Source organism: Gossypium hirsutum, chromosome D05 (assembly GCF_007990345.1).
Source record: "Gossypium hirsutum isolate 1008001.06 chromosome D05, Gossypium_hirsutum_v2.1, whole genome shotgun sequence".
NCBI classification, from domain to species: Eukaryota; Viridiplantae; Streptophyta; class Magnoliopsida; order Malvales; family Malvaceae; genus Gossypium; species Gossypium hirsutum.
Genome location: NC_053441.1, coordinates 33,288,116 through 33,301,116, shown reverse-complemented (window position 1 = coordinate 33,301,116; position 13,001 = coordinate 33,288,116). Strand labels below are relative to the sequence as shown.

Here is a 13,001-nt window from a genome sequence, read left to right as displayed (position 1 = left end):
TAGCCGATGAGTATACCTACCGAACATGAAGGTACCGTCAATTTGTACCAACGGCTTGCAGTATGGAAATACGTCTCAGCATTGCTTAAAGGTCTAAAATAGGCATTTGAACACTTGGCATCCACGTAGCAATCGGCCGTTATAGTACTCATGTTCCGTTTCAAGGTCTGTGATGGCACCTGGGACGTATCTCTCTAGCACCTAACATCACTGCCATATTTTATTATATGAGGCATCCCACCCACTATGCATCACTCCTTTTGCTTAGCTATCCAAGCCTTGCGGTAAGAGGGCGTGTACCCTATTTGGCTACGGATATTGGCAATTATCACCGGCACTGAAGTCCTGGGATCTACTTTTATCATGGGCATTATCAAGCTGGCTAACATAGCTGAATCCATTTTGGGATGATCTTGTGAAACACCTACAAAGGGAGTACATTAAATAATGCAACATTGCAAAATAAAATTATTATTCATATACATTCAATCCTGTACCTGCAGCACATGTATGTGGACCTTTGTACTTTTTTATCTCCCACAACCCTGTCCTTTTCCTTAACGAGGCGACGATTTTCCATGAACATGTGCCGTCTTGCACCGCACACTTTGATGCAATGCTGTTTCAAAGCACCAATAAAACTATCCTTGTTGGTAAACTGATTATCAACTTCAAGTTCACCAAAATCTACCCCTGAACTTGTACTATCGCGCAACCGGTGTGGTAGATCTGGAAACTCTAACGCATCATCTGCTGACAGATCGACATTATGCATGTGGGCTGGAGGTGAGTCTGCTCTAAATCGTGGATTTTCTTCATCATCTGAATTCCTTCAGCATCTTCACCTTCTGTTGGAATAGGCTCCGGTTCAAAAAATAATCCCACTTCTGCACCATCCGGCCCGGGCTCTCGAGGTGGATCCATATCGGAGTCATCTTCTAACCCACAATCATCTGTAGTGTACGACATCCCCTCACCAGTTGATGTCGTAGGTAGTACGTCATCCCTTCTTCTGGGCATTTGATAACGTCCCTAATTGGATGTAGATTGCCATCCACTAGAACTTGACGCAGTTCCCCAGTACGTATTTCCAGCATCAAACGTCGAGCCACTGACGTACATGTCCCATCCACCAATAGAGTGTCTTGCGGGGGATGTGCATTCGGCACCTCTACCGAACATGGGCTGTTCCATATTTTGTAACCCGCTAACCGAGTGTCGGCCAGGGGTCGTGTATACATCTCTAACACCGGACGGAAGTACATCAGTTGGCGATGTAAATTGTACATATAACTCAATATAAGTTGCTCCACCAGCAAGATGAGTCTGCACCATTTCCTCCAAGCTACGAGCACCTTTTATGTCGAACGAGTCATATGTCACCGGATCAACACAAGAACAAAATCGATACGTGATTGACAGGACTTTCATTGGCGTCGTTCCGAAGATTTTACGCCTAATTCTTTTACGAAGTTCTGTCAAATCTATGTTCTGGTTAAATAACAGTCACACCGTATTCTCCGACAAAAAACAACACCATTCTTGGTGTGGCAAACCTCACCATCGTAGTAAATAACAGCACTAATACGTTCACTCATTTTGAAATTATAACTTTCTTAGCCTCTCTAAATTTTTTTGCTATGACTTATGCATTCTAAGAACATTTTCTGCCTAATTTATAGTCTCAGCCCAAACTTGCTATTGTAGCAAAATCGCGTCCACGAGGGCGCAATTTCACAATTTCTTCTCAAATAGCATCCTGGTAGAAGCGATTTTATACTATTTGCTCAGAAACGTCAACAAAAAAATTATTTCTTACATGACCTACTGTAGCAAAATCGCGTCCACGAGGGCTCGATTTCACAATTTCTTCTCAAATAGCATTCTCGTAGAAACGATTTTATACTATTTGCTCAGAAACATCAGAAAAAAATTATTTCTTACATGACCTACTGTAGCAAAATCGCGTCCACGAGGGCGTGATTTCACAATTTCTTCTCAAATAGCATCATGGTAGAAGCGATTTTATACTATTTGACCAGAAACGTCAACTTGAAATAATTTATTCCGGAACATTTTCTGCCTAAAAAGCCTAACCCTAAACCCTAAAAGCCAAAAAAACCAAACGTGAAAAATACTTCAAAATCGCGTCCCCAAGAACGCGCTGACGTGGACGCGATGTCCTGCCATGTACCCTAACATCGTGTTGACGTGGGCGCGATTTCCCAAAAAATGGACCATTCCGGTAAATAATCAAAAAATCATCCCATTTCGGTAAATTTTGAAAAAAAAGGGCTTTTTCTGGTAAATTGCCCGTAAAAATATGATAACGAGATGTGGTGAAAATATTATATGAAAATGTACCTTGTCTGATATGTGAAATCGAATGAATACCTGAGGGTGTTATGATATGTAATAAATGGAAAATATGTTTGATGATGCATAAATAATTAATAACTCGATCTAGTGATATGGGACATATGAATTATGATCAAATGAAATATTATTTTGTGTTTTATGTGTTATTATAATGACTAATGGGGAAATGTGATGTATGGATATCTAATGAAGTGTTGTTATGTGTTTGGAAACAAATTGGTATAATGGTGTCTATTGATACGTTAAAGAGTTAGGTTTCATTTATTGAAATGTTATAATATTTTGATAGTATGCTTTATTACTTAATGATTTTATGTTTGCAAATCAAATTATGTTAGCACTATTGAGCTTTCAATGCTCAACGTGTGACTTTGTTTGTTTTTGTGTACATGTGTTGATTAGAGGTTTGTTTTGATCAAGAATTTGCGACAGCATCAAAGACTTGGATCTCAGCTCAACCAAACATCTGTAATGTCCCTTTAGTTTTGAGTTGTAAATGGCATGTACCTAGTTAGTTAGGGAGTTTTTTGGGTCTTAATGATGTTATAAGTTGTTGGTATATTTTGGGACTTGTTTTGGTTATTTTGGTGAACTTCGGTGCTTGATTTCTAATTATTTATGCTTTGGTGTTAGTAAGTAATTGATCTTTAATGTCTTAGCATGATGCATTAGCCATTATGATTCTAGGCGTTTAAATGTTTTTTTTATATGTCAATTTGATGCATGGTAAAATGTTGGCCTTAATTAGACATGTTTAGGAGTTCATTTGATTGGTATATAATGTGCTTTATAGGTGAAATTTCCATTTGGTCTCAAGACATTAAAAACATGTCTTAAGACCTCAAGAACAAAAATGATCAAATTGTGCATTTCTAGTTATTGGTTGCAAAATATGTTGAGTATGTCCCAAGAAATCATTTGTCTAGTCTCAAGACATGAGGTTTATTGTCTCGAGTCAAGAAATATTGTACCTAAAGGTCTAAAATAGGGGAATTATGTCTCAATAGGTCATTATCTTAAGACAATAAACTTTAAAGTTAGAGGTCTAAAATAGGGAGGTATGTCTAGAGACATGGTTTCATTATCTTGAGACGCACTAACTCAATTTTTTATGATTCATATTTTGACTTCATGATTGACCTCGTATAATCTCAAATCATTATGAGTGGGACCGTTTGGTTTCATATTAGAGTATTTCATCTATATGACCTGAATTATATGAATTATGCCTTATTTATTGATTTAACTTCAACGATAATGAACAAAAATAGTCTGCATTGCTTTAGCAACGTAATGTGACATTATGCATTTGGCTTCGACAACTGAATTAGGTTTAGGGTGTCACAGATTAAAACACTATATGCTTCAATCAATTCAACTACTTTATAGAACCAATTGATAAATGACGCTTGTTGTCCTCATTTATTAAAAAGCCACAGTTACTTTAAAGAATGCATTTGTTACCTAATTTTGTTTTTATCTAAACCATCCAAGCTTGAGCAAATAATCTAGCCCTTGGACAGGTTTAACAATAATAATATTTAAGGTTAGTAGCCAACATTGTCTTGTATGTCTAAACTATAAAGATTGTAACTTGTAAGCCATTGCAGTTTTACTAGTGTAAAGTTGTTGGTTTTAAGAAATAGAATCGAACACAAAGCTAAGTCTTGAGAAACAAGCTTCAATGACTTGGAGCAAAAAATAACAAAATATTAGGCTGTGAACTTGAGAAAAAATGATTAGCAAGTATCAAAAATCAAGAGAAAGGGATGCTGAAAGATTCATCATATTGATAGCTGAAGTTTTGTAACCATTTAAACAAGTAAACAACTTGACTGAAAGCAAAACTGCCACCTAACATACCTAACACCACCAAATTGTCTTGAAACTAATAAAAATTAACTTGTACACTTAGATAAGTTGATTTAATCAAGTCAATCAGCAACTAATCAAAACAAATACATTGTCAACTTAGTTCAAATGTAACTAAGTAGCAAAATACAAAATACAAACATTACCAGCATGTTGTCCTGCTGCAACATGCATGCAACGATACAACAGGTTGTAAGAAAGCCATTTCTTAACACTCCTTGGCTTCCACGCTGCAAACTCCTAATTTGGCTCTTAAATTCTCGAGCCTTGCTATACCAAGAGGTTTTGTCAAGATGTCTGCCAATTGATCTTCAGGGTTGCAATGAATCAGTTCGATCTCATGTGACTGCTCCACTTCTCTGACAAAGTGAAATTTAATCTTGAAGTTCTTTGTTTTGCCATGAAACACTGGATTATTTGCAATTGCAACAGTAGACTGATTGTCACATTTGATCTTTGTTGCTTCTCTTTGGTGCAAGTTCAGATTTACCAAGAGTTTCCTTAGCCAAATTGCTTGGCTAACAACTGCAATAGCTGTAACATATTCAGCCTTAGCTGTTGATTGAGCTACAATGGATTACTTCTTTGAACTTCAACAGAAAACAGCTGATCTAAGGTTAAACAGAAACCCTGGGGTGTTTTTCATATCATCAATTGGTCTAGCCCAATCACAATATGCAAATCCCAAGAGCTTCCTATTATCATCCTTGGTGAACATGACTCTAAAGCTCAAAGTCCCTTTGAGGTACCTCAGAACCCTTTTTGCTGCTTGAAAGTGGGTCACATTACAACAGTGCATGAATCTAGATAAGAGACCGACTATAAACACTATATCAGGCCTTAAGGCTGTCAAGTAGAACAAACATCCCACTAGGCTTTAATAACTTGATTCATTTACCTTTTAAAAAACACCTAGGCTAGTAAGTCTTTCACCAACAACAATTGGAGTACTAGCAGCTTTGTAGTTTTGCATGCAAAATTTGTTCAAAATCTTCAAGGCAAATGTCTTTTGACTTATGAAAATGCCTTGCCGAGTTTGAGACACCTCCATGCCAAGAAAGTAGGGCATTTCACCCAAATCAGACATTTCAAATACACTTTCCATTTTGCCTTTGAATTCTGCCAGCATATCATCACTCCCACCAGTCACTAACAAGTCATCCACATATAAGGAGACTATCAGAAGTGTTTCGTAACCTTTCTTCTTCACATACAATGTTGGCTCACTAATGCTTCTCTCAAAGCCCAAGCTTGACTGGTAGTTGTCGATTCTATCATACCAGGCCCTTGGTGCTTGTTTTAAGCCGTACAAGGCCTTTCTTTCTTCACCAGCAACTTTGAAACCATTAAGTTGTTCAACATATATTTCATCATTGAGGAAGACATATTTTACATCAAGTTGATGTATTTTCCACTGCCTTTGAGCTGCCATTGTAAGCAAAAGTCTGATAGTGTCTAGTCTTACCACTGGTGCAAATGTTTCAAAGTAGCCAACACCATACTTTTGGCTCAAACCCTTTACAACTAAAGCTTGTTCAAAGTTTCATCAGCATTATGTTTGGCTCTAAACAACCATTTCACTTCTATGACTTTCTTGTGGGATGGTCTTTCAACTAACTCCCAAGTCTAATTCTTGTGAATCATGCCCATTTCATTTAGCATGGCTTGCCTCTAGCCTTCTTGTGTTTCTAATTCTTCATAACTAACTAGCTCAACAGCAGCTATGTCAGCCCTTTCATACATGTCACTTATCAATATGGTTCCTCTAATAAACACATCATCAAAATTCATCTCTTGATCAATCTAATCAGCTTCATTTGGCCCTATCACTAAGTCTTCAGTAACACATTCTGGCTCAGCGTTATCCTAGTTCCGTATTGACTTCTCATCAAACACCACATCTCTGCTTATAGAGACCTTGTAAATTGTAGGATCAAGGATTCTATAGCCTTTTTAACACTACTATAGCCCACAAGGATGCCAGGTTGAGCCTTTTTTTTTCCAATTTCTCCCTTTTGACAGTAGGGACATGTGTATAACATATGCAACCAAAGACTCTCAAATGTGCAATTGATGGTTTGAATCCAAACTAGACTTGAAATGGAGTTTTCTCCAACAGGGCTTTTGTTAGTAGCCTATTTTGAATATAAACTATAGTATTCACTGCCTCATCCCAAAAACTTTTAGGAAAACATCTTTCAAACATCTGACATTTGACCATATCCAATAGGGTTCGATTATTCCTTTCACTAACACCATTTTGCTAAGGTGTGTAGGTGTTGGTAAGCTGGTGTTCAACCCTTGACTCTTCACAAAACCTTTGAAACAATTCAGAAGTGTACTTTGTCTAGTCGTTTGACCTTATATTTTTGAGCTTACAACCTGATTGAGCTTCAACTACTGCTTTGAAATTCCAAAATACTGAGGCAACTTTTGACTTCAACTTGAGAAAATAAACCCAACAGAACTTGGAATAATCATCAATGAAAAGGATGAAGTACCTACTACCATTCAAAGATTGAGACTTCATAGGACCACACACATCAGTATGAACCAGCTGTAATTTTTCAAAGGCCCTCCAAGCCTTACCTGTTGGAAATGGAAGCCTAGCTCGCTTTCCTAACTGACATACTTCATAAGCACGTTGTTGTTTGACCATTTTTGTAAAGTTTTCAACTAAATCTCCCTTAGATAACTGAAGTAGTGATCTATAGTTGACATGGCCCATCCGTCTATGCCATAATTTAGACTCATCTAAGGCAGTTGTATAGACACGAAAAAACTCCTATTCCAGTCAATAACAAAGCTTCTATCAGTCATGGCTACTGACATAAGCTTAGATCCACTTGGATCACTAATCAAACATTCTTTTCTCTTGAACACAACAAAATACCATTTTTCAAGCAACTGTGCAATACTTAGCAGATTTCTATCAATTTCAGGTATTAAAAGGACATCTAAAACAAGTTTGGTACTTGAATGAGTGTCAATCAACACATCTCCCTTTCCTTCTGCTTTGATGTATTGTCCATTGCCAACCTTTACTTTTGAGTTGAAGTTTCTGTCTATCCACTTGAAGATAGTAGCACCAAGAGTCATGTGGTTGGTACATCCACTATCTATCAACCATCCTTTTGTGTTTTTCTCCTGATTGCTAAATAAGAAACAACAAACACTTGCTCCTCCTGAGTATGGCTTTCTTCAGCTACTTGAGCTTGAGTGTTAGGCTATTGTGATTACTGTTGTTTTTGTTGGTCCCTATTCTTACAAACCTTGTCAACATGGCCCAACTGCTTACAAACCTTGCATTGCACATCAGGTCTGTACCAGCAGTATTTACAATGAGAGCATGTTGGATATTTTCTCCTTCCTCCATATTTTTTAGACTTGTTTGACCAGGTCTTCTTCCTTTTGTAATTAGAAGAGCTCGAGGTTGGTTTGCTCTTGGCTTGAATGCACATTCATGATGCTCATCCTATCTGCTAGCTCTTCTTTGTTCCTAAGCATAAATAGCATTGATTAGCTCAGTCAAAGAGATTGTTGACAAATCTCTTTGAGTCTTCTAGGGAAGAGATTTTGGCTTCATATCTCTCAAGTAAGGTTGCAATAACATTTTCCACTATTCTGCTTTCACTGAATTGGTCCCCAAACAGTCTTATATTGTTTACAATAACCATAATCCTTTCTGAATACTGCTTAATTGTCTCTGTCTCATTTATCTTCAATTTTTCAAAGTCCCTCCTTAAATTGATGAGTTGTTGTTGTCTTGTTTTTTCAGTTCCTTGAAACTCTTCTTTAAGCTTGTCCCAAGCCTACTTTGGAGTATCACAGGCCATAATCCTTGTGAAAACCAAGTCTAACACACTTTTTTGGAGGCAAGACATTGCCTTGCACCTCTTGGCTATATCATCAGAGTGTTGCCTGATCTGAGCTACCGTAGGCTTAGCTCTCAAGGGTGGTGGTTCAAGATCAGCATTGAAAACCTCCCATAAGTCAAATGCTTGCAGGTAGGTCTTCATTTTTACTACCCAAATGTGGTAGCATTCACCATTAAACACTAGTGGTGGAGCTGGAGAGAAACTGGATGAAGATATATTATTTTTTAGAACAAAAAAGAGAAAAGGCCCTCTAAGAAGTTGGCTCTAGATACCAATTGTTGGTGTTAAGAAATAGAATCAAAAACAAAGTTGAGTCTTGAGCAACAAGCTTCAATTAACAAAAGATTAGGCTGTGAACTTAAGAAAAAATGCTTAGGAAGGATCAAAAATCAAGAGAAAGGAATGCTAAAAGATTCATCATATTGATAGCTGAAGTTTTACAACTATTTAAATAAGTAAACAACTTGACTGAAAGCAAAACTGTCACCTAAACATACCTAACACCACTAAATTGTCTTGAAACTGATAAAACTTAACTTGTACACTTAGATAAGCTGATTTAATCAAGTCAATCTGCACCTAATCAAAACAAATACATTGTCAACTTAGTTCAAATGTAACTAAGTAGCAAAATACAAAATACAAACATTAGCAGCATGTTGTCCTGCCGCAACATGCATGCCACGATACAACAGGCTGCATGAAAGCCATTTCTTAACAAAAGTTTATGAGATCTAGTTTATATATAATTGAGGTCATAAAAGAAATTACCTCATTTGAGAGGTAGCTTAGCTTGCCAAATATAAAGATTTTGATTTCAAATTACAAGGACACTGATTAACATATCAACTAGTAATCTAAAGAAAAATGAACCTTGGACTTAACCCAAATAGTTCATACAACGACGAGGTAGGATGATTCCTACATGATTGGAGTTTTGAATCAAATGTTCAAACCTGCGGGGTAACTATGTCCAGATATCATGACAGTTTCCTGGAGAAACTTAAATAATATGTAAGTGAAACCTTATTTACTAAGATTAAATTAAAGGTTCATATGAATATGATAAAGAATTTTTTCATCAACATTTTCAACCATTTTGAACTTGTAAGAATACGTTGCTTTGTTCTCCAACTTGTCTACTTTCACCAGATGCTTCAAACATTTCCCATATGATTTTGATATGATTACTGGATTATTCTCTCCGAACAATGGTACCAATCGCCTTGCCACGAAAATCTCCATTTGCTCCCCGACAAATCCCTCTAGTTTCACAACCTTGAGACCATTGAGATTTTCAAGAGCACCAACTATGGCTAAGAAATTTTCAGGGATACTGCTAGTTAAATTATAACATTTAGGATCCATCTGCAAGTTTTCATCAACCACTGAAGCATATTTAGTTTCTGAGCAAACAAAACCAAAATTAATTCAAACTTACCTATATTATTCAGTTCTTTATCTTTCAAAAGTATTTGTATTCGACATCGTATCAGACACAGATCTAGGTCTCAATAACATAACTACTTAGTATTACAAAGATCAAGGTAGATAAAGCGAATGGGAAGACTTACAGTGACAGAGTCTTTCCACGTTAGGACAAAGCTTTAGAAAGCAAAGTAAGACATCGATATTGTGTCTCGTCATTGAACAATCAATCCACCACAACTCTTTCAGTTGGCTAAAATAAGATTCAGGGCCTTTACTTGAAGAAAATAAGTTCTTGCAAACTGTTTTCTAAAGAAAGAAAAGAACAAAACTGATCAAAGATTAGTACTACTACAACCACAAAAATAAATGTTTGTTTGACTGAACATACCTCAAAAAACCATCTGCATATTGTTAGAGAAGTAACCCAATCTATGGTTCTTAAAATTGATTTGAAGCATTTATCCTTGGTGGTGCATCCGCAATGATAGCTTCCTTGGGAAGGAAAATAAGGATGATCGGTGTTGGTTTCAAAGTCCCATGTCCATTGTGTTAGAAGACCTTGTCTGAGATCAAGCATGACATCTTCCAGGAATATTCCACATTCGCATGTATACTGAGAATATATGTCAATGTCAGAGCATCCGCAGCATCCTTTGAACCGAAAGGAGACTAAGTTGCCTCTATATCGGAAGCACCCTAAATGAGGACCCTGAAAACTAAGAGTTCGTAGTTGGGGGCAGTCCAAGACAATTAACTTCTGAAGAACACCAGCATCTTGTACAACTAAAGATTGTACTCCATTACACTTTTCAATGATCAAGCTCTCAAGAAATGGGAGATTTAACACCAAACAAGTAACTGCTTTGCTAGAGAGATGGCTTACTGAAACTAGATAAAGGGTTTTTATTTTGATTTGTGCATATAAAGACAATGGGGGATATAACTTCATTATCATCTCATCAGGCTTATAAGCTGATGGAAGTCTCAATGGCAAAAGCCAATCAAATGAAGCTGGAAATTCTTGTTCAGCAGGGGAGAAATCAAGATGAAGTGTTCTATTAGGTGTAATGGAAACAAAGAGAAGCCTATCTTGGTCAAGGTTAAATTGTAATCCCCACTTGTTTTTTGATGGATGAAGTTCAGAAAAATCATAAACAAGATTGAGTATAGTAACAATAACATCTTCCATGGTTGTATTAAGTATCAAATTCTTTTCCCAAAGGTCTTTCCATTGTTTCGAAAGGAAAGTGGTGTGGACAGCTGATTCAAAAGGGAGGAAGCTAATGATTCGGAAAAGAATGTCATCCGGAAAACAACTGATGTGATCTTGAGGTTCAGTGTTCCTGTTAGGAAAAATAAAGATTTATCTGAAAATGAATTTAAAGAGGAGTATGATCTCTGTAAAAACGAAATACATAAGCGTTATATAGTTTAATCATAACAAAGAGATAGGCAACTGAATCTTGAACTTAGTTTAGTTAGTTGATGCACTTATTCAGAAGAATTGGTACTCGTTGACAAAGAGCAAATTCAGTTTTGATCATATAAATAAACAAAATTAAGTAACAATTGAAGAGAAAATACTAACAGTTGTTCCATTGCAGTATTTCTGTGAGAGTCATTGCGATCCTGTTTTCTCTCTCGATTCTTCTTCTTAATCTTGCCTTTGGTCCCCATTTTTTCTTCAATTGTAGAGGTTCTTTCAATTACATACATATAAATGGGGCCTGCAGACGTTTTTTCAAATAAATTTTCCTGCAGGCGTTTTTTGTTTTGCTCTTTTAATAACTTTTCCTGCAGACATTTGTTACCCTGTCAAAACACTCCACAAATGAATATCCAATAAAATCGTATAGATCTGGTTTTCTGGACTGCTAAAATGCAAGTAATGACTATTGACTATTGACTTCGAATTATATATATATATAAACATCTGCATAATAAACGAATTATTTTCTTTTCGACTTCTTTGAATATGGATATTTTAAGAAAGAGTTTTTCAAGCAAATTGTGTAGGAACGTGTCAATAAAACCCTTTTATGGGAAATGAAATTTATGATTTTGAAATTATTTTCGAGAATTAAAATATTTTGAATTATTTAAATTTAAAATATTTATTTCTTTTAGAAGTATCATACATACGTATAAAATAATTTAACTTAAATCACTTCAAAAAATAATAAATTAATTATTATTTGTTAAAACAGTTTAAATCTCAAGGCATAAATTTATTATTAGTTATAACTAAAAACTTTGTGCAGTAATTAATGGTAATTCGTTCGGTTGCTTTGAGGGCAGCATTTGAATTTGATAAGTGCGACGGCGATGAATGTGTGAAATCAATGAGAATGAACGGTAAAAAGCTTTTGTTTTTAGTACATAGTCCACAACCAATATTTAGTAATCTAAGTTTCGTTTCAGTTAAGATTTTGTTGTGCTTCAACTCTTTCAGTTCATTTCAATCAATATTAATTTGTTTTGATCCGTATTGATTGATACAAAATTTTGTTATTTTAAATCTAACTTTTATTTTTGTATCTTAAACATTTTAATTTTTTATTATTACATTTAAAATTAAACTATAATTATTAAATTAAGTTATTGAATGTAATTAATGATTCCACTAAACTAACTAATAAATTGACTGTTATAATAGACATCGATAATGCCAATAGAATGATCGCAAAATAAAAAAAAATGAGAATACATAAATTTTACGTGGAAACCCTTTCAAGAAAAAATCACAAGCAGAGGAGAAAAAATTCACTAATATTGAAAAACGAATGATACAATATGAGTTTCCACTACATCTATTTGAAGGTTGAAAAACCTTATTCTAATCAATGTCAAATAGAAGAAGTGGAGTTCTATACAGATTCTATTTGTGCGGCATGGTCCATACGCGGAGGCCAACCCTAGTCCAATATTATGCTTAATGGGGATCTGTGGCGGCCTTTCACCCCCACAAATTCTCTTATTTTGCCATTTTTTTTCTTTAACAAGTGATGGGATTCGGGTCACACAACTCTAACATTGACTAAAACAACTGTCCTATTAATTAATAATATAGCTATGGTGATCACAAATATTGTTCCCTCCAGAACTACGATCACTAGTAATTATCACCTTTCTATCATTTAACCTAATAATTCAAAAATTTGATTAAAATTAAATCAAACTAGCTAAATTAACTAATGAATGCACTGAAGAATGAAACACAAAAAAAATCTAGTATTAACCAAGTAACAAAGCGATACCTAGGTAAGAATTCACCTAGATATCATCTATAATTCTCAATCTAATTTATGCAACTTATTTGCTTAGCTCTTTGATTTGCAGAAATCCCTAATTTATACTAATATCTCTTTCAAGTATAAGAGCAACTAACTCTAGGTTGATTAATTGAAATTTATTTTTAATTTAAACCCCTATTATTGCATT

At 35.5% G+C, this 13,001-nt stretch overlaps 2 protein-coding genes across 2 annotated transcripts; both read right to left on the bottom strand.

Annotated features, from left to right (window-relative positions):
- Positions 1–7,005: 7,005 nt before the first annotated feature.
- On the bottom strand, positions 7,006–7,627 carry LOC121217157 (uncharacterized). Its single transcript, XM_041092704.1, has 2 exons — positions 7,524–7,627; positions 7,006–7,405 (listed from the first exon to the last, which is right to left on the bottom strand). Exons 1-2 carry the CDS (start codon positions 7,625–7,627, stop codon positions 7,006–7,008), a joined length of 504 nt encoding a protein of 167 aa, XP_040948638.1.
- A 988-nt stretch (positions 7,628–8,615) lies between these two features.
- LOC107902443 (F-box protein At2g39490) lies at positions 8,616–11,417 on the bottom strand. Its single transcript, XM_041094763.1, has 4 exons — positions 11,149–11,417; positions 9,949–10,903; positions 9,704–9,866; positions 8,616–9,497 (listed from the first exon to the last, which is right to left on the bottom strand). The coding sequence occupies exons 1-4, from the start codon at positions 11,274–11,276 to the stop codon at positions 9,487–9,489; spliced, it is 1,257 nt and encodes a 418-aa protein (XP_040950697.1). The 5' UTR covers positions 11,277–11,417; the 3' UTR covers positions 8,616–9,486.
- Positions 11,418–13,001: the final 1,584 nt, after the last annotated feature.

What these genes read in the sequence shown, in the direction of transcription:
- LOC121217157 (XM_041092704.1), bottom strand. Translation starts at nt 7,627, where the DNA reads ATGGAGGAAGGAGAAAATATCCAACATGCTCTCATTGTAAATACTGCT. An exon ending in AGTTGGGCCATGTTGACAAG is followed by an intron (nt 7,406 to 7,523) that starts GTTTGTAAGAAT and finishes TTTCTTATTTAG; the next exon opens with CAATCAGGAGAAAAACACAA.
- LOC107902443 (XM_041094763.1), bottom strand. Translation starts at nt 11,276, where the DNA reads ATGTATGTAATTGAAAGAACCTCTACAATTGAAGAAAAAATGGGGACC. An exon ending in AATACTGCAATGGAACAACT is followed by an intron (nt 10,904 to 11,148) that starts GTTAGTATTTTC and finishes TTTTCCTAACAG; the next exon opens with GAACACTGAACCTCAAGATC. An exon ending in TATGCAGATGGTTTTTTGAG is followed by an intron (nt 9,867 to 9,948) that starts GTATGTTCAGTC and finishes TTCTTTCTTTAG; the next exon opens with AAAACAGTTTGCAAGAACTT.